The sequence below is a fragment of the Salvelinus fontinalis genome, unplaced genomic scaffold, assembly GCF_029448725.1.
Source record: "Salvelinus fontinalis isolate EN_2023a unplaced genomic scaffold, ASM2944872v1 scaffold_0181, whole genome shotgun sequence".
In the NCBI taxonomy this organism is placed as follows: Eukaryota; Metazoa; Chordata; class Actinopteri; order Salmoniformes; family Salmonidae; genus Salvelinus; species Salvelinus fontinalis.
The window spans coordinates 257,259-278,690 of record NW_026600390.1 but is presented as its reverse complement, the minus strand read 5'-3'; the positions used below and the strand labels follow the sequence as shown (position 1 = coordinate 278,690).

The 21,432-nt window shown below is 46.7% G+C and overlaps 1 protein-coding gene across 3 annotated transcripts in view; it reads right to left on the bottom strand.

Annotated features, from left to right (window-relative positions):
* Positions 1-21,432, bottom strand: part of LOC129844148 (MICOS complex subunit MIC19-like) — a gene marked incomplete at its 3' end in the record, with an annotated part of 78,789 nt that overhangs the window by 29,826 nt on the left and 27,531 nt on the right. For all 3 annotated transcript variants that reach the window (XM_055912554.1, XM_055912557.1, XM_055912555.1), the window contains 1 exon segment: positions 14,581-14,761. In XM_055912554.1, coding sequence (XP_055768529.1) covers positions 14,581-14,761 — 181 coding nt within the window.

Below are 21,432 nucleotides of genomic sequence, written 5' to 3'. Positions count from 1 at the left end.
CCGCTACAATAGACCTCCGCTGGCTGACCGCTACAATAGACCTCCGCTGGCTGGCTGACCGCTACAATAGACCTCCGCTGGCTGGCTGACCGCTACAATAGTCCTCCGCTGGCTGGCTGACCGCTACAATAGACCTCCGCTGGCTGACTGACTGGACGCTACAATAGACCTCCGCTGGCTGACTGACTGGACGCTACAATAGACCTCCGCTGGCTGGCTGACTGGACGCTACAATAGACCTCCGCTGGCTGACTGGACGCTACAATAGACCTCCGCTGGCTGACTGGACGCTACAATAGACCTCCGCTGGCTGACTGGACGCTACAATAGACCTCCGCTGGCTGACTGGACGCTACAATAGACCTCCGCTGGCTGACTGGACGCTACAATAGACCTCCGCTGGCTGACTGGACGCTACAATAGACCTCCGCTGGCTGACTGACTGGACGCTACAATAGACCTCCGCTGGCTGGCTGACTGGACGCTACAATAGACCTCCGCTGGCTGGCTGACTGGACGCTACAATAGACCTCCGCTGGCTGGCTGACTGGACGCTACAATAGACCTCCGCTGGCTGACTGACTGGACGCTACAATAGACCTCCGCTGGCTGACTGACTGGACGCTACAATAGACCTCCGCTGGCTGGCTGACTGGACGCTACAATAGACCTCCGCTGGCTGGCTGACTGGACGCTACAATAGACCTCCGCTGACTGGACGCTACAATAGACCTCCGCTGGCTGGCTGACTGGACGCTACAATAGACCTCCGCTGGCTGACTGGCCGCTACAATAGACGTCCGCTGGCTGGCTGACTGGACGCTACAATAGACCTCCGCTGGCTGGCTGACTGGACGCTACAATAGACCTCCGCTGGCTGGCTGACTGGACGCTACAATAGACCTCCGCTGCCCGGCCGTTACAATAGACCTCCGCTGGCTGGCTGGCAGGCCGCTACAATAGACCTCCGCTGGCTGGCTGACTGGACGCTACAATAGACCTCCGCTGCCCGGCCGTTACAATAGACCTCCCCTGGCTGACTGGGCGCTACAATAGACCTCCGCTGGCTGACTGCTACAATAGACCTCCGCTGGCTGGCTGGCAGGCCGCTACAATAGACCTCCGCTGGCTGGCTGACTGGACGCTACAATAGACCTCCGCTGCCCGGCCGTTACAATAGACCTCCGCTGGCTGGCTGGCAGGCCGCTACAATAGACCTCCGCTGGCTGGCTGACTGGACGCTACAATAGACCTCCGCTGCCCGGCCGTTACAATAGACCTCCCCTGGCTGACTGGGCGCTACAATAGACCTCCGCTGGCTGACTGCTACAATAGACCTTTGCTGGCTGGCTGGCAGGCCGCTACAATAGACCTCCGCTGGCTGGCTGACTGGACGCTACAATAGACCTCCGCTGCCCGGCCGTTACAATAGACCTCCGCTGGCTGGCTGGCAGGCCGCTACAATAGACCTCCGCTGGCTGGCTGACTGGACGCTACAATAGACCTCCGCTGCCCGGCCGTTACAATAGACCTCCCCTGGCTGACTGGGCGCTACAATAGACCTCCGCTGGCTGACTGCTACAATAGACCTCCGCTGGCTGGCTGGCAGGCCGCTACAATAGACCTCCGCTGGCTGGTTGACTGGACGCTACAATAGACCTCCGCTGCCCGGCCGTTACAATAGACCTCCGCTGGCTGGCTGGCAGGCCGCTACAATAGACCTCCGCTGGCTGGCTGACTGGACGCTACAATAGACCTCCGCTGCCCGGCCGTTACAATAGACCTCCCCTGGCTGACTGGGCGCTACAATAGACCTCCGCTGGCTGACTGCTACAATAGACCTTTGCTGGCTGGCTGGCAGGCCGCTACAATAGACCTCCGCTGGCTGGCTGACTGGACGCTACAATAGACCTCCGCTGCCCGGCCGTTACAATAGACCTCCGCTGGCTGGCTGGCAGGCCGCTACAATAGACCTCCGCTGGCTGGCTGACTGGACGCTACAATAGACCTCCGCTGCCCGGCCGTTACAATAGACCTCCCCTGGCTGACTGGGCGCTACAATAGACCTCCGCTGGCTGACTGCTACAATAGACCTTTGCTGGCTGGCTGGCAGGCCGCTACAATAGACCTCCGCTGGCTGGCTGACTGGACGCTACAATAGACCTCCGCTGCCCGGCCGTTACAATAGACCTCCGCTGGCTGGCTGGCAGGCCGCTACAATAGACCTACGCTGGCTGGCTGGCCGCTTCAATAGCCCTCCACTGGCTGCTTCAATAGACCTCCACTGCCTGATGTCGTAGAAATATTGGTCCAATAATATTTCTCAGATACTGGAACTTGTGAATTCAAGGTAGACTTTATTACAAAGTAACAAGCCGAGCTGGTCCATGGATCAACTGTCTTCCCAGCCTCGGCACACTCCTTTTATACAGTTTCCATCCTTACAACACATACAGTTACTCCTCCTTATGTTAATGATCAATTATATTTGGCTTCGCGCCACTATTGTTTTCACACCCGTAGTTCTTCTTTGAGGCAGGCTTTTTCCCCGCCTCTATAAATCACTGAACCGATTATATTTGTGGCGCAACTGACAGTTTGGTTAAAAAAATTATAGGGGCCTCTACCAGGCTGCAGTCACAAGTAAATTCATTATATAGATTATATCAGCACCCACCAGGCTATAGTCATAAGTACATAAATTTTTATGACATTTCTTATCCAGGCATGCATCTGGATTACAATGTGTGTCTATTTCTTTTGTATATTGGCTTTTGTTATGCTATACAGGTGTGGTTACAGGTTCCTTTAAAGCTTTTAATGATTCTGTTTCATTACATTATTACTTCACAATATGCTACTGAAAAATCACCATACCACACCATAGACCTCCACTGTCTGGCTGACTGCTTCAATAGACCTCCACTGGCTGGCTGACTGCTTCAATAGACCTCCACTGGGTAGCTGACTGACCGCTACAATAGACCTCCACTGGGTGGCTGACTGCTTCAATACACCTCCACTGGCTGGCTGACTGCTTCAATAGACCTCCACTGACTGGCTAACTGCTTCTATAGACCTCCACTGGCTGGCTAACTGCTTCTATAGACCTCCACTGACTGGCTGACTGCTTCTATAGACCTCCACTGGCTGGCTGACTGCTTCAATAGACCTCCACTGGCTGGCTGACTGCTTCAATAGACCTCCACTTTCACTTTCTTACTCGCTTGCTGTGTGTTCATCCACGTTACTTATTCACCTCTGGTTTCCCTCCCTTCTACATCTGTCCATTCTTCTCCCATCCATCACTCAATACCTCAGCACTTCCTCACCCTCTCCATATGGTTCCAATACCTCTGGTGTACACCCTGCAACCTCCACATAACTCTCTCCCCTTAAAAAGATCTAGTGTCATTAGCTAGGCCAACTGTTCACTTCCAAACAGACTCATTAATATGATTTATCCTGCAGTTAAACCATGAGGGAGAAGCGAGAAGGAAAAAACAAGCTAACAAACAAGCCCGGAGAGTGCGGAGCGAACGCTGGTCGCCTGGGTGTACGAGGGAGTTCACTGCGCAACACACACACTTAACACTAACAGAACAGTGACCCATCTGGCCCACTAGACTTCTCACTCCTGCTCGCTTCCCTAACCTTCGGACACTCAACAGCTAGACAATTAAGGAGCGGCGGGCAATGTCTCATGGGGCTTGCAGCAATTATCAGTTTAATAACCACGCTGTTACTCTGTGCCATTAATCTGCCAAGAGAATTTTAGATTCTTCTAATGTAAAACGCCAAAAAAGACAACGCATAACAAAACAAAAAGGTGAGGAAAAATATTCATACACCATCTGTTTCCAGATCCCTCTTGAGCAAGGCTGATTCTGATTCCATCTCAGCTTCAGACACTTCTACAATAACTAGCGTTTCAAAAATACTTCAACATCACCCGCACCGCAGCCGCCCGTTGCTTCCGAGGCTGTAAATTGACTTTACAAGCGCTCTGTCAGAAAGCAGCTTTCCTGACACCTGCATTCATCCATCAATCCCAGCCAGCCATAGATCAGCTGCCCGCTTTCTGGCAGCCAGCCATGCCAATTAGCTGCTGGGGTGAGGCAGCCGCAGCCGCCACTGCCCGTGCCAGCCACAGGTCCTGCCAATTAGGTCTGACCTCTGTCTGACCAAATACTGGCGCTGACACATTGGCACCGCGTGTGGGCATCACAGACTGGATGTCTGGATGGACCAGGGCACAGTGGGCAGTAAGTCATGGCTAGTCAACAGGCACTCCCAGAGAGAAAATGTGGCATACGCACGCACGCACGCACGCACACACACAGCAGGGATTCATATCCTTTGATTGGATGTCAGGTGCCTAATAGCGCTGACACACACACACACACTTTTGGACTCCAACACATAAAGCCCTTGTGAGTCCCCCAGATAAAGAGAGGCAGGTTAGCAGAAAGAGCAGCACCTCCAGTGGCAGAGGAATGAGACAGACTGACTGGCTTCTGAAGGACACACTGCTAACATGACTGACCGCTAAAACCAAGGACACACTGCTAACATGACTGACCGCTAAAACCAAGGACACACTGCTAACATGACTGACCGCTAAAACCAAGGACACACTGCTAACATGACTGACAGCTAAAACCAAGGACACACTGCTAACATGACTGACAGCTAAAACCAAGGACACACTGCTAACATGACTGACCGCTAAAACCAAGGACACACTGCTAACATGACTGACAGCTAAAACCAAAGGACACACTGCTAACATGACTGACAGCTAAAACCAAGGACACACTGCTAACATGACTGACAGCTAAAACCAAGGACACACTGCTAACATGACTGACAGCTAAAACCAAGGACACACTGCTAACATGACTGACCGCTAAAACCAAGGACACACTGCTAACATGACTGACAGCTAAAACCAAGGACACACTGCTAACATGACTGACAGCTAAAACCAAGGACACACTGCTAACATGACTGAGTGCTAAAACCAAGGACACACTGCTAACATGACTGACAGCTAAAACCAAGGACACACTGATAACATGACTGACAGCTAAAACCAAGGACACACTGATAACATGACTGACAGCTAAAACCAAGGACACACTGCTAACATGACTGACTAAACCTAACTCCAGATGTTACATATGCGCAACCATAGCGCACAAGGTTAAGGAATATACAGTTGAAGAGGTTTCTGAAAGAGACATATATTCTCATCTGGGAACGCAGAACTAACTAGCATAGAACCAAATCTAGCATACCCCTTTCCATTATTGTGACAGTCTGTCTGTCACAAGACAGACTATATTCTATTGGATGCAAGCGGAGCAGATTTGCCTCTCGTATTAAACCATGTAGTAGTAGTCTTCTTCCCCTGTTTATCTGACTCCAAACTAAAGACCTGGAGCTGGATTCTTCCCCTGTTTATCTGACTCCAAACTAAAGACATGGAGCTGGATTCTTCCCCTGTTTATCTGACTCCAAACTAAAGACATGGAGCTGGATTCTTCCCCTGTTTATCTGACTCCAAACTAAAGACATGGAGCTGGATTCTTCCCCTGTTTATCTGACTCCAAACTAAAGACATGGAGCTGGATTCTTCCCCTGTTTATCTGACTCCAAACTAAAGACATGGAGCTGGATTCTTCCCCTGTTTATCTGACTCCAAACTAAAGACATGGAGCTGGAATCTTCCCCTGTTTATCTGACTACAAACTAAAGACCTGGAGCTGGATTCTTCCCCTGTTTATCTGACTCCAAACTAAAGACCTGGAGCTGGATTCTTCCCCTGTTTATCTGACTCCAAACTAAAGACATGGAGCTGGATTCTTCCCCTGTTTATCTGACTCCAAACTAAAGACATGGAGCTGGATTCTTCCCCTGTTTATCTGACTCCAAACTAAAGACCTGGAGCTGGATTCTTCCCCTGTTTATCTGACTCCAAACTAAAGACCTGGAGCTGGATTCTTCCCCTGTTTATCTGACTCCAAACTAAAGACATGGAGCTGGATTCTTCCCCTGTTTATCTGACTCCAAACTAAAGACATGGAGCTGGATTCTTCCCCTGTTTATCTGACTCCAAACTAAAGACATGGAGCTGGATTCTTCCCCTGTTTATCTGACTTCAAACTAAAGACATGGAGCTGGATTCTTCCCCTGTTTATCTGACTCCAAACTAAAGACATGGAGCTGGATTCTTCCTGTTTATCTGACTCCAAACTAAAGACATGGAGCTGGATTCTTCCCCTGTTTATCTGACTCCAAACTAAAGACATGGAGCTGGATTCTTCCTGTTTATCTGACTCCAAACTAAAGACATGGAGCTGGATTCTTCCTGTTTATCTGACTCCAAACTAAAGACCTGGAGCTGGATTCTTCCCCTGTTCATCTGACTCCAAACTAAAGACATGGAGCTGGATTCTTCCCCTGTTTATCTGACTCCAAACTAAAGACATGGAGCTGGATTCTTCCCCTGTTTATCTGACTCCAAACTAAAGACATGGAGCTGGATTCTTCCTGTTTATCTGACTCCAAACTAAAGACATGGAGCTGGATTCTTCCCCTGTTTATCTGACTCCAAACTAAAGACATGGAGCTGGATTCTTCCCCTGTTTATCTGACTCCAAACTAAAGACATGGAACTGGATTCGCTCCATGGATTTCTCTTGCTCCCTGGTGGGAACGCTGTTTTTCAAATGCCACCTACAAGTCCATCCAATTCAAAACCCAGCAAGTCTCCTCTAATACCTGGGAAATTAAATGGTGGTCCATTATAAGCAGGGCCCAGTAGGCTGTATGTAAAACGCAACAGCATTTGAAGTACACGTTTTTGCAAAAGGGGACATTTGCTGGAGATGGCACTTTTATTAAGGAAGAGAGGGAAGGAGAGAAAGAGAAAGGGGAAGAGAGAAGAGTGGGAGAGGGGTGGTGGTTGTGTAAGCTTAACGGAAGTCATTTTCAGGCCAGCCGAGCATCAAATGAAGACAGTTTAACTGGAGCATAGGTAGATTTTACGCTGGCAGGGAGAGAAGATGGGCTTGAGGGAGACCGAGGGAGAGCAGTCGTCACGCGTTACATTAAACCCCACTGTTAGCTAGAGAAGAAAGGACTTCATGCCAACTCACATTAAAGCCTGGTTATATTGATAGGGCAGACAAACAAAGACAGAGATATAACCTGGCTAGCGCTTCAGACTGCCATTATATCACCAGACTGCCATCATCAAGATAATAAGATACTGATAACTATGACAACAGTAATCGTGATCCATTCAGTTATAGTGGGAGGATAAACAACAGGAGTGTATAATTGGATGCAACATATGAGATGGGATAACAATCCACAGGCTTGGAGGTCCATTCTATATTTCTGTTCAGAGGAGCCTTCAAATAACTGTCTCGAAATCAACCACCGTTTGTTCTTCACGTCACATAAAAGCAATGCGACTGGTGACGGCGTTATGAAAAAAGCAAACACCTGCTGCTATTCCACCGACTTCTTAACGGAAGTGAAGAAAGGGCGGCCATTTTACACTTTCTTAAGCGTATATTTTAAAAGGAGGGCTTTTTTGAGGGGGACTCTTTGACAAATCACAAATGTGTGGACCCGTGGAGCTCAAGATGGATGACTCTGGGTTTGATTGAAATGTCTGCCTTAGGGTTGAGCCTGTGTCTGGACTGGAATGGTGTGGCTCGTGATTGATTGGCTGTTCTGAGAGTTTTCGACTCCGGAGGGCAAGAATCGTTGAAAAGCAAAAAGGGATGGCGAAGTCTGAGATTTCATTGAGGAGCAGACACATGGACGGACATGCAGACTGTGAACCTGTTTTGTCTGGTGGCGTATGTCATATGTCAATGTCCTTTTCTCTTCCTCATTGGTTACCATTCACAGCATGATTAGACTACACTGAAGTGGATTAGCCTAATATTCATACTGCTACTGGTCAAGTACTGTGCTGGTTTGCTTAAAACTTACACAGGCATCACACATATTCATATCAGCAAGATTAATAATTATGTGTTTTTTGTGTGGAACTTAACCCATCATTCCTTCAGGACTGAGATACTAACCATCAAATGGCTGCAAAATACTCCACTTGAATAACATACTGTTTACTCATCAACAACAACAAACGAGACTGTTTGACGTGCTTTTGTTATGAAATATTCATTTCTACGAGAGTGAAAACTCCCATCAAAAAACGCACGTCCTTTCAACCACTCCATGGCGTCCGGTTATAGAAGACTGTACTACAGTTGAAGACTTTTTTCTATAATGAAACCCATTCTATCCATGTTGCCTCCAACTTTAACACACACATCCGCCTGAGTGGCAGAACACACGTGAGCCTTCACACAGTGGCATGTTCCCCAGCTATAGGCTGCTGCCTGCTGAGAGAACAATAAACAATGCCTGGCGCTTCCTAGTTTAAAATTACCGTGGCGGCAGTACACCTTAGGGCAGGGGTGTCAAACTCCTTCCATGGGGGAGTATCTGCTGCTTTTAGTTTTTTCCTTTAAATTTGTGTCCAATTAAAGACTTAGACAACCAGGCGAGAGGGCTTCCTAACTAATCAGTGACCTTAACAGATCAATCAAAGACAAGAGAGGAGTAAAAACCTGCAGACACTCGGCTCTCCGTGGAATGAGTTTGACGCCTGTGCCTTAGGGGAATACAGTTACACAAGGGAAGCAGAGAGAAGTGGGAAGTCAGGGGGAAACGTCTTATTAATGTCTAGGAGCAGGGGGAATGGGTTTTATTAACGTCGCAGGGGGAATGGGTTTTATTAACGTCGCAGGGGGAATGGGTTTTATTAACGTCGCAAGGGGAATGGGTTTTATTAACGTCGCAGGGGGAATGGGTTTTATTAACGTCGCAGGGGGAATGGGTTTTATTAACGTCGCAGGGGGAATGGGTTTTATTAACGTCGCGGGGGGAATGGGTTTTATTAACGTCATAGGAGCGGGGGGGTGGTAATTGAAATGTTCTGAAGAGACTAGTGGGACTAGTATAGGTGTGTGAGAATGAGCTGGCGCAGATCCTCAAGTCTGTGTACTGGACTACGTAGAGATACTGTGGGTTGAACACATGATACAGGCAGCACAAAGGTCTAAAGAAAAACACAACACATGCTTTGAGTTTGGAAGTCAACCTCCAGTCAACCTCCAAATCACAGAACTCTATAGTCAGAAATTATTCTTAGTCACAAGGCATATGGCTATCAATGTTAGAAATAAAACAGGAACCACCAGGCTACTAGCCTATACAGCCTTGTGTGTGTGTGTGTGTGTGTGTCCACTCAGGCTTAAATGGCCATCGAGGCAATTCTCCTGGAAGGCCGCATAATTGGTGGCTAATGGCATGGCGGTGTGGCCATTACAGGATGGCGTGGGGAGCATTCGAGCACAGTACACCTCTACCGCTGTGTGTGATATACCGGGGGTTCTATAGGGCCCTGCTGCCGTGGCGACGTGACATGCATCCTGATGAGAAGACCAATCAATACCTCGTAAGATCAGGAGACTGAGGAGAGAAAACACAACTAGCGCTTTCCTCTACCGCTCCAGCCTGATTTATGTAGAGCTTATGTAGGCTAGCCTCTATACCCTGTCTTTACTTCTTCACCTGCACTCCTCTTCCTCCACTCTGTTTCTCTTCATCCTCTATCTTCTTCACCTGCACTCCTCTTCCTCCACTCTGTTTCTCTTCATCCTCTATCTTCTTCACCTGCTCTCCTCTTCCTACACTCTGTTTCTCTTCATCCTCTATCTTATTCACCTGCACTCCTCTTCCTCCACTCTGTTTCTCTTCATCCTCTATCTTCTTCACCTGCTCTCCTCTTCCTCCACTCTGTTTCTCTTCATCCTCTATCTTATTCACCTGCTCTCCTCTTCCTCCACTCTGTTCTCTTCATCCTCTATCTTCTTCACCTGCACTCCTCTTCCTCCACTCTGTTTCTCTTCATCCTCTATCTTATTCACCTGCTCTCCTCTTCCTCCACTCTGTTTCTCTTCATCCTCTATATTATTCACCTGCTCTCCTCTTCCCATCCCCTCTTCATCCTCTATCACCTAGTATTCCAATCACTCCCCTTACAACCAGTTTCACTGACATTCCTCCATGGAATACATCCAGCCTCTCTCTCTGGTTATATGCTGTAACGGTGTAGCACAGTATTTTCTTCCCAAGATTTAACAATAAAACCAAGTTGCTTCTTTATAATTGGGGAAAAAATACACTTGCTATAATAGCAAAGCAGCACTTTTTGTAGATCCAGGGACAGGCTTGCTAAGAACCAAATCCCACAATAGCGTAAGGGTTGCGTCCTTGCAGTGGTGTGGGCTTATAGAGAAGACATTTAAAGCTTCGCTAACTGGTAATGTAGCACAGTTTCCTCTAGCTCAGTGGTTCCCAACCTTTTCCTTTCTAGGAACCACCAAATCACCATCAAAAGCTCGAGGACCACCATTCACATAGTGTCAGAATTGTTTTACATTAAATATCTTAGCGGTCAAATGTAGACTTCATGTTATCAGTGAATGTAGCAGATTAAATATATTACAGATAGATGTTTGTTTAAACAATTTGTATTATAAACAGTTTTACATTACTTTTCACAACAGGTTGAAAACCACAGCTCTAGCTGAATGTAAAATGTTGGTTCCATAGGAACACCATTAATGATCAAGCTGGGCTTTATCAATGACCAGAGAGCATTGATTTGATAAATGTGCTCTGCTAAGTGCAGGGCGGTGGTACGGCAAATTATTTCACAAATCATCTCTGAAAGCACCATCTAGGCCATAACGTGTGCTTAGTACAGCAACATTGCTGCTCCCAAGGGCCCGTTTTCAAATCATTTGCGACAATTTTACATTTCCCATTACATACGCGTTATGTTGTGTCCGTGTCGTGCGATGGAAAGGTAACACACTGATTGACCCATGTTGGAACGGTACATATACACAGTTAGGGGTCATCACCAAAGCATTTCATATGCGCCATGTTATCTATACCAACCTCATATTTAAAAAGTCTACAGGGAAATACATTATTCAGAGTGTCTGTACATTATTCTGAATATCAATCATGAAGTCAGAGTGAACATACTTCTGTAATGAAACTGCTTATTTTTTCCCCATTTTAAAGCACTGTGCTACTTCAAAGACAGTTGGGGAAGAGTCTTGGCGGCTGAAGAGAGACTGGTAGAATCCCAAATGACACCCTATTCCCTTTATACTGCACTACTTGTGACAAAAGCAGTGCACTAGAAAGGGAATATGGTGCCAATTGGGACGTAGCCACTGAGGAGAGAGAGACAGCCGTCCCAGAGTTAACACCGAAAAATAACAATGAGGGAAGAAGGCGGGCGACTAGGCTGTCTTTTAAAGGGAAAAGTCCATTTCCAGCTGAAAAGAACAGCGGGCATATGAGAGGACTGACAGCCTTGACAATTACATGAGTAAAATAGGCGCAGACTCGGTGATAACCCCTCGGATACTATTAAACTCCAGAACTCTAAATGAATTCTCAAACAGGGAAATAATCACACACACTTTCTGCTAAAAGAACAGACTTTCCCTCCTCTTCTGCTCTTTACTCCAGTGTGAGAGAGACAGAAACAGAAGTGTAAAAAATAATGTTGTCTGTGTGCAAATATCTGTGAGAGAGTGTGTGTGCTCAATTTGCATGTACCCACTAATTTTAACACCAAGCTCCAGGCTCTTGGGACACCCAGCTCCAGGCACACCAAGCTCCAGGCTCTTGGGACACCCAGCTCCAGGCACACCCAGCTCCAGGCTCTTGGGACACCCAGCTCCAGGCACACCCAGCTCCAGGCTCTTGGGACACCCAGCTCCAGTCTCTTGGGGAGGGCGTGTTAAAAGATGGTAAAGGCCCAGGGTTAACCTCTCTATTACTGCCGCTGCTGTGACCTGTACTACAACGACTGCCGAAGCTGTGACCTGTACAACAACGACTGCCGCTGCTGTGACCTGTACTACGAGGACTGCCGAAGCTGTGACCTGTACTACGAGGACTGCCGAAGCTGTGAACTGTACTACAAGGACTGCCGAAGCTGTGACCTGTACAACAACGACTGCCGCTGCTGTGACCTGTACTACGAGGACTGCCGAAGCTGTGACCTGTACTACGAGGACTGCCGAAGCTGTGAACTGTACTACAAGGACTGCCGAAGCTGTGAACTGTACTACAAGGACTGCCGCTGCTGTGACCTGTACTACAAGGACTGGCGAAGCTGTGACCTGTACTACGAGGACTGCCGAAGCTGTGACCTGTACTACAAGGACTGCCGAAGCTGTGACCTGTACTACAAGGACTGCCGAAGCTGTGACCTGTACTACAAGGACTGCCGAAGCTGTGACCTGTACTACAGTACAGTAATATTACTGCTGTATACTGATAGTTCTCTCTGGTAGACAGAAGCACGTAACAGTACTGGTAACTTAACGTCTGTCAGACGTGATGTTTCACCTTGAACCTTATCCCAGAGCGCAGGTTCTTCCTCACTGATCATCTGGACAAATCACCATTTCACAGGTGTTCACATCTTGCGAATTTCAGAAGGGGAGGGGACATTTGGCCCACAGACTTGCTCAGAACTCGCAAAGAGAGGGAGGTGGAGCTACCGCCCTGCTTCCGTTCCCCATTGTAGTATCTTTTGGAACACGTTGGCCCACAGAACTGGAGCCCTGCCAACTTGTTGTTGTAAACACATACCAACTTGTTGTTGGCAGGACTACAGTCCATATGACTGAACTGAGCTATCCGGACATTATTTTAACAGCACCAAGAGAGGACAGAGACTCACATGGAGATACATGGCTGGTCCTATCCCTCCCTCCCTCCCTCCCTCCCTCCCTCCCTTCCCAAAAAATCATTAAATTAAAGATGACAAAGAAGAAAATAGCTCTCTTCACAGATGCTGAAGGCGTATAGAGTCCCCGCTCTTCCTCCCCACCTCCCTCACTTTAAATTTTTTTCGATTGGATCGTCGTTCCGAGCGAGGGATCCCTGATACACTCATCCCGCGGCGTGGTGGAATCGTGGCACGCCATGGCGTCTCGGCCCCCAAAATGATTCATTTTTCTATTACGGCGATGAGCGTGTGAAATGAGCTATATAATCAATAGCGTAGGTTTGTAAACAGGGTCCGTTCTCCGGGGAGCGTGTTGTTCTTGTGTGTGTGTGTGTGTGTGTGTGTGTGTGTGTGTGTGTGTGTGTGTGTGTGTGTGTGTGTGTGTGCCTGGTGTGAGAGAATCTGTTGGCTGTCAAGGCAATGCAGGGATGACGCTGGTCTTGCTATATGTTTACAAGGGCTATTTACAGCAAATAAAAGCCATAACTCTCTAAAATGAGGGTGGCTTTCTCAGACACAACATCATAAGGGAAATAAGGGGACAGTGAAATACAAGAGGGCCCTGTAGGAAGATCAATTTCAGTTTAACCTAATCATATAGTGGTAATCATCACAATGATATGGTAGAAGTGAAACCCCTCATTTCTCAGGTCTCTGAGGGGCTAGCGCGTGTGTGTATGTTCATTCGTGTGTGTGTGTAAGAATAATCAATAATTTGGTGGGTGCTTATATTTGTCCTGTTACACATTTGTATTAGTGTGTAATGCAAATGCTTTTATTGCTTGTGTGTGTGTGTGTGTGTGTATGTGTAAGGGATCATACAGGTCAGACGGCTCTATAGACTGCAGTTCACGGCTATGCTCACACACCCGACATGTGTCACCGCTCCAGTCGTGACCTGTCAATTACCACATATGGCTGTGTGTGTGTGTGTGTGTGTGTGTGTGTGTGCGCGCGCGCGCGCGCGCGCGCGCGCGCGCGAGTGTGTTTAACCAACGATGGAAGGGAGCAATATTTAATATGAAAGAAGTGTAATTTCTATGCATTCAAGCAAGAATACAAAAACACATGACTGGTTCCTGCTGAACTGCACTAATAACAGTGCAGCCATTTAATTCTAACCTCCTGTACCTCTTCCTGTCCTCAGAAGAGTATTAACAGCACTGGAAGCCATTTGCTAAGTAGTTTCAACAGAAGTTATATGAAGGGCACAGACAAAATGTAAACATTATCTGCAGATCCTAAGCTAGAAAGTGGTAAAACTTGAAATCTTCAAATGTAGCCGACTGGTCATGTTTCAGTGGAGTACGGTATAGCATTAGAAAGCCCAGCAGAACAAGATGTTTTACAGATACTAAGATAATACTATATAGTCCTCTGTTTTGGTTATGGGAATGGTCCCACCTATGAGGAGCACAGTGATCATCACCCTGGTTACAGAGGGAAATGAGCTGCCATCAGGCCATTAGTCATCAACCCCTAGCTAGTGGGTGTACAGGCACTTGTTCCAGCCCAGCACTAAAACACTTAATTCACCTAATCAACAGCTGGTCTTGATGATTGTGAAAGGCAGTGTTAGTGCTGGGCTCAGACTTGAACAAAACCAATTGACGAAGGGGGGGGGGGGGGGGGTGAGAAACGGTTGGAGGGGGTTAGGGACTTACATAAAGCTGGGTGCGTAGCCTCTCGTCCTCAGCGCTGACCTTCTCCCTCATGACAGCCTGCGTCAGGGTATTATGGGTCGTGGCTCTCTCCAGCTCCAGGATACGACCCACCTCATCCTTCACACTGGCCTGGGCCTCAGCCTCAGCAAAGGATGCAGCATGGACCTTCTCCTCCTCCAGCCTGACAGAGACAGAGAGTTAACATTTACAATACTAGACGGACAAAGGACACACAAGCAGACACGCACACAGACACACATGATGTACACAAACATACACAGCTCAAGTTTATGAAATCTGAAAAGTAGTGTGTGTAATTATTAATTATAATTTTGGTGAGTTTGATAGTCACATTGTTTCTTGTAAGTGAATATCTCAGGAATAGTTAAATGAGTTGTCAGGCCTATAAACATTTTTATCACATTAAATAAGAGCTTATCAAGAAATGTCCTCTGTAGTGGCCACCCGGACGCCATAACTATGTTTTTCACCTACTGTACCCATTGACAGTAATGTACATGTTTTCATATGTAAATCCTAACGACCATTACAGATGACAATTTTGCACAACCCAAACAATGAGCAACACTGCAGCTGTTGATTGCACCGGTCATCAGTCATCAAGTATGCTATACATAATCAATACGTGACATTCAAGGAGTAGGGTATTTGATGCAAACATAGGCTTTATTTTATAACATTTGTCTACATTATCTTGCTGACTGGAGGAAGGCAATTTGGCATTGGCTTGCAAATGAAAGCCGATGCATCATCTTTCAAATGATTGTCACTATTCTACCGATTTAAAAAGAAAACGTACTAATGTAGGCTAATAATACAATGTAATAATTGCATATTTGATCTAGCTCAATGAAAACTCGGACAGTGAGCATAAATCGCATTTCGATAGATGCATGCGTCAGTACCTAGGCTATCTAGTAACGGAAATTAATTTACAAGGATGTGTGTACTGGCTACTATAGGAAAGTTACAAATCTAAATTAAACATTAGTTCCATAAATGAGCCTTTAAGTCCATACATGTCATCCTATGACTTGGACGTTATGGTGAACACTCACTAGTCTTTCCCTCTCATTTTAGTAGCTGTACTTTGCCGTAATGATCTGATCACACCATGCAACGAGGGATGTAGCCTACAGTCAGAGAAGGGAGATGGACAGTGTTGATAGGCAGGTGAACTGTCCAAAAGGGTTTCAAGGTAAAAGTGGGAGGCGGGATTAGGTTGTCTCCTGTCCTCCTTGCTTGGCAGAGATATCAGAAAAAAGGGCAACTTCATAACATAAAATGTACCATATATGGCATATCAAATAATCGATTGGACTTCCCGAATTTAGTATTTCCGCTGTGACAGAACGTAATTTATTTTGTAGATATGCGTTATTCCACAAAGTTCTATCTAGCGCTGCAGTGAGTGGGAGGGGGCTGTATAACCATGTGACGTAGCTTTACCTCACTCTCCCTGAGTGAAAGAGGTGAGCACTTTGACAGACAGTCCAACGAGTCAGAGGGGTTTAGGAACAGACACATTTTGCTGTTATTCCCCTTTAAATCCACAGGCTGGTCTTGTGGTTCGCCAGCTGGCAGAAAGAGGGCAACATTGAAGACTTTACAGTTGAAAATGACAAAGGAAGATGATCATTTGAAATTTGAAAGCTATGACACAGTTGATTTTTCTAGTTAAAACAGATAAACCAAGTCTGGCTTTGCTTTGAAATGCCTCAAAGCCCTAAGTTTGGAGATTCATTTAGACATGACACTTTCCTGCGAAAACCCCTCCAGACATAATTACATAGTAAGAGTGCAGTGTTATTTTGAGCTGGTAAACTTGCACACTTCCCACCAGGCAGTTCGAACGATGCAACTTTTTGAAGCGTCACTAGGCATTAGATTCGTATAGTTGCCTAGCAACACGTTCATCGCTACACTGCGCTGGTGTGATTGGTGAAGTAAAGGAAGATCCCTGAACAGTGAGATCCAAACTGTTCCTCTGTTTAGAATCAAACACACCAGCCTAATATACAGTGCATTCATAAAGTATTCATACCACTTGACTTTTCCCACAATTTGTTATGTAACAGCCTTATTCTAAAATTGATTACATAGATGTTTCCCCCTCATCAATCTACACACAATACCCCATAATGACAAAGTAAAACCTTTTGGGGGGACATTTATACAAATGTATTCAAAAATAAACTATTTACACAAGTATTCAGACCCTTTACTCAGTACTTTGTTGAAGCACCTTTGGAAGCAATTACAGCATCGAGTCTTCTTGGGTATGACGCTACAAACCTGTATTTGGGGAGTTTCTCTACAGATCCTCTCAAGCTCTGTCAGGCTGGATGGGGTGCGTTGCTGCACAGCTATTTTCAGGTCGCTCCAGAGATGTTCGATTGTGTTCAAGTCCGGTCTTTGGCTGGAACAGTCAAGAATATTCAGAGACTTGTCCTGAAGCCACTCCTGAGTTGTATTGGCTGTGTGCTTAAGGTCATTGTCCGGTTGGAAGGTGAACCTTTGCCCAAGTCTAAGGTCTTGAGCGCTCTGGAGCGGGCTGTCATGTGACTTTTACTGAGGAGTGGCTTTACGTCTGGCAACTCTACCATAAAGGCCCAATTGATGGAGTGCTGCAGAGATGGTTGTCTTTCTGGAAGGTTCTGCCATCTCCACAGAGGAACTCTAGAGCTCTGTCAGAGTGACCATTGGGTTGTTGGTCTCCTCCAAGGCCCTTATCCCCTGATTGCTCAGTTTGGCCGGGCGGCCAGCTCTAGGACAAGTCTAGGTTGTTACAAACTTCTTCCGTTTAAGAATGATTGAGGCCACTGTGTTCTTGGCGACCTTCAATAATGCAGAAATGTTTTGGTACCCTGCACCAGATCTGTGCCTTGACACAATCCTGTCTCGTAGCTCTACGGACAATTCCTTTGACCTCATGGATTGGTTTTTGCTCTGACATGCACTATCAACTGTGGGACCTTATATAGACAGGTGTGTGCCTTTCCAAATCATGTCAAATCAAGTTAATTTACCACAGGTGGACTCCAATCAAGTTGTAGAAACATCAAGGATGCACTTGAGCTCAATTTTAAGTCTCATAGCAAAGGGTCTGAATACTTATGTAAATAAGGTGTTTCAATACATTTGCAAACATTTTTTAAGACTGTTTTCACTTTGTCATTGTAGGGTATTGTATGTAGATTGGTTACATAATTTCTCTCATCAATTTTAGAATAAGGCTGTAACGTAACAAAATGTGGAACAAGTCGGGGGCCTCCCGGGTGGCGCATTGGTCTAGGGCACTGCATCGCAGCGCTAGCTGTGCCACCAGAGTCTCTGGGTTTGCGCCCAGGCTCTGTCGCAGCCGGCCGCGACCGGGAGGTCCGTGGGGCGACGCAAAATTGGCCTAGCGTCGTCCGGGTTAGGGAGGGTTCGGCCGGTAGGGATATCCTTGTCTCATCGCGCTCCTGCGACTCCTGTGGCGGGAGGTCCGTGGGGCGACGCACAATTGGCCTAGCGTCGTCCGGGTTAGGGAGGGTTTGGCCGGTAGGGATATCCGGTGTTTCCTCCGACACATTGGTGCGGCTGGCTTCCGGGTTGGAGGCGCGCTGTGTTAAGAAGCAGTGCGGCTTGGATGGGTTGTGCTTCCGGGGACGCATGGCTTTCGACCTTCGTCTTTCCCGAGCCCGTACGGGAGTTGTAGCGATGAGACAAGATAGTAATTACTAGCGATTGGATACCACAAAAATTGGGGAGAAAAGGGGTAAAAAAAAAAATTGTGGAACAAGTCAAGGGGTCTGAATACTTTCCGAAGGCACTGGAATGGAAGTAAAGACACACTGAACCACTGAGGAGAAATTTGGGTGTAATTTGCCTACAATACTGAATGAGGAAATGAATCAAATCAACAACGTTGACCTACACTCTAAAATATAACTTAAATTATTCTATGGCTGAAACAGTAACAGGAAGGCTAGAAATCACAGATAGATGGGTTGTCCGATAGTGATCAAACAAAGTTAAAATAACATTCCTATGACCACCAGCCCACAACAACCCACCATTAAACTAATAGACGAATCAAACATTCCATCATCCACCACAAAGACTTTCTATAGGTTGACTGGCCCTGGGTGAAATGGTCCAATATACAGCTGATGTTTGGTCTGCTACCTCTGATGTCAGAGAGGAGGTGACGTGCAATTTTTTTGAGGAAGAAGAGGGGGAAGGAGAGAGAGTCTAGCCATGTCCAGTCTCGCAGTCCACTGAGCTGCACATGTCAGCACTCTCCATCCGTCATGGGCTCACACACACACAGCAGAATAACATTCCTTTTCAAAAGACAAAACCATTCTGTTATCCATCTCTCCAGTGTAATAGTGAGTGAGCTTGCGGATCTTCTGTGTGTGTTTACATGCCTGCCTGCCCGCGTGTTAATGTCAGGTGTGTGTGTGCTCTGAGATCATCTTTAATGGCTCCTTCCCTCCACCAGGTCCTACAGACCTTTAAAGACACTGAAGGAGCCCAGGGAGTCAGAGGAGATCGGGTTGAAGGCAGCTAAAGGAGGGCCATTAGCCCTGGCCAACAACAGAGCAACTCAGACAATAGACGAAAAGTCAACACCGCAACAATGAGAAGTAATGGGAGTGCCTTGCTGATAAACAACAGCAAAGCAGAACCTTTAAAACCCATACACACCCTTAACAAGTGCAAACCCAAGCAAAACGGCTATCGGAGGGCAAGGTGCTATCTATCCACCTACCTCACCTCTATTGCTTTCTGATCATTATTGCCCGTCTAGGGATATTGGACACATTTCTCATTCGCTGTGGAAGACTGGCAAGAGAGAAAGTGTGTGTGCGTGTGTGTGTGTGTACCTACCAGGGGGAAGGAATCATCTTCCTGGGAATAGGTGGATGCTTTCCCCCCTCCACATGTGGAGATAGAGACTATAATCTTTGGTTAAAGAACTGGGAGATTGGCTGTTTGGGGCTGGGTGTTTTTAGATGGCTCAGTGGTTTGAGACTTGAAAATAGGGCGAGGGTGTGTAAAAGAAGGTTTTTGAGGGGTATCATCACTTTGGAGAAGACTGCATGTGCTCCTCTCCCCAGCCACTCCAGAGCGGCACCCAAAACACAACACTCTGCTTTCATCACGTTGAAAGTGACCTTGAACAAGTAGCACTTGAAAGTGCTTCACTTTTGGTGACACAGAGTGAAATGTAGGAAAAATAAACTGCTGTGTCACAAATGTTATGACGAGTCCTTAACGAGTCCTTAAAAAAACAATTGACTGGGATGTTCAGTCAGTCTCAAGGTTGAGGGCATGTACATACAGTAGGTGTTGAGGTTAAGGCCAGGCAAACAGTGATCCTGTTAGGTCAACTTGTACTAAGGTCACCACTATGTGGTAAGGTCAATTAACACGCTCTAATTTTGTAGACGTTCCAACCCGTTCTCTACTGCCTCTTGCTTCTCCAACTACCAAAATACGCTGACAGATCTTTAATGAGCAGGTTTAAACACACTTCTGGACTTGGCACCGATTTACCTTCCATTCATTATTATGTGTTATGTTGTGTCTCATGTGTAACTATGAATGCTGCCAGCTTGGTCAGAGCTCACTGGAAAAACAATGTCCACACACACACACCTCTATCAAATAGGATCTGGATCAACAAACTGTTGAATTCCAAAATACTGTACCTCAGATCTACTCAAAAGACCCCTCCTCCTCCTCTCCTACACCCCTCCCCCTTAAAATCTCAAAGTCTCAGATATGGATTGTGGCAGTCTTGTGTAACGGTGCTGAGGTGTGCCCAGGGCCCGAATCAAACACCTCTGAACAAAGAGGTTTAACGGCACCATGCAATTTTAATGTGGGAATAATGTTGTTGAATGCTGGGGATGAATCATTGATGGGTTAGCCCCCTCCAAGCCCCCCAACCCGACTCCTAGGAGGGGGGGGGGGGGGGGGGTAGAAGAGGCTGGTATAACCAGAGGATGGAGGGTGGCTCCAGATACATTTCAGTCACTCAGTGAAGTAGTACCACCTTTCTATAGGAGTTGAGCCCTTCTCACACCTGGCCAATGAGGACGCCTGGTGTGACCTGTAATAAAGCTAATCTGCTTCTCTCACTATGGAGACAGAAAAAGCAAATGTGAATTCTAATTATTATTATAGCTTTGTTTTCCGCTAAAGAATCAAACGCAAGATCAGGTTGTGGAGAACATCATTTATGGCAGAAAATACTATTAATGGACTGCGTTAGCAGGAAGAGGACATCTTAACTAATTTATTTTGTTGTTTACAGAAATGACAATTAACTAGAGGGGAAAAACACACTCCTCCCCAGAGGCAGGCAGACAACATGAGGAAATGTATCAGGTGTGAAATGATCTCCAGTGCTGGAGCCTGAGGGAATATAGGACCTGTGCTGCGTCATCCTAATGGTGAGCTGCTCTAGAGATTATGTGTAGGCAAAGAATTATAGTTACTAGAATGGACACACCCATTCAAAGTCAACATTCTGTGATGAGTGGATTCCATTTCTATGGTGACAGAAGGGAGGGACACACTCCATAAGTGCAACACATTCAATCACACAACCAGCCATGTGTTAAGTCATCTACATGTTGATAAGGCTACTAAGTTAATGGTGTGAATGCATCTCACCTCTGATAAAAGGGTAGTAGTATTGAAAAGAAAGGAGAGAAGAGGCCTAGACAGCTGCCAGTGGGTGATACATCTTCACTTTCGTCTAGGCGTAATGTACCCAGCCGGTAAAACACTGATATCCCTCTGGGACCGGTTCGTACATAAAACATCCTCCAT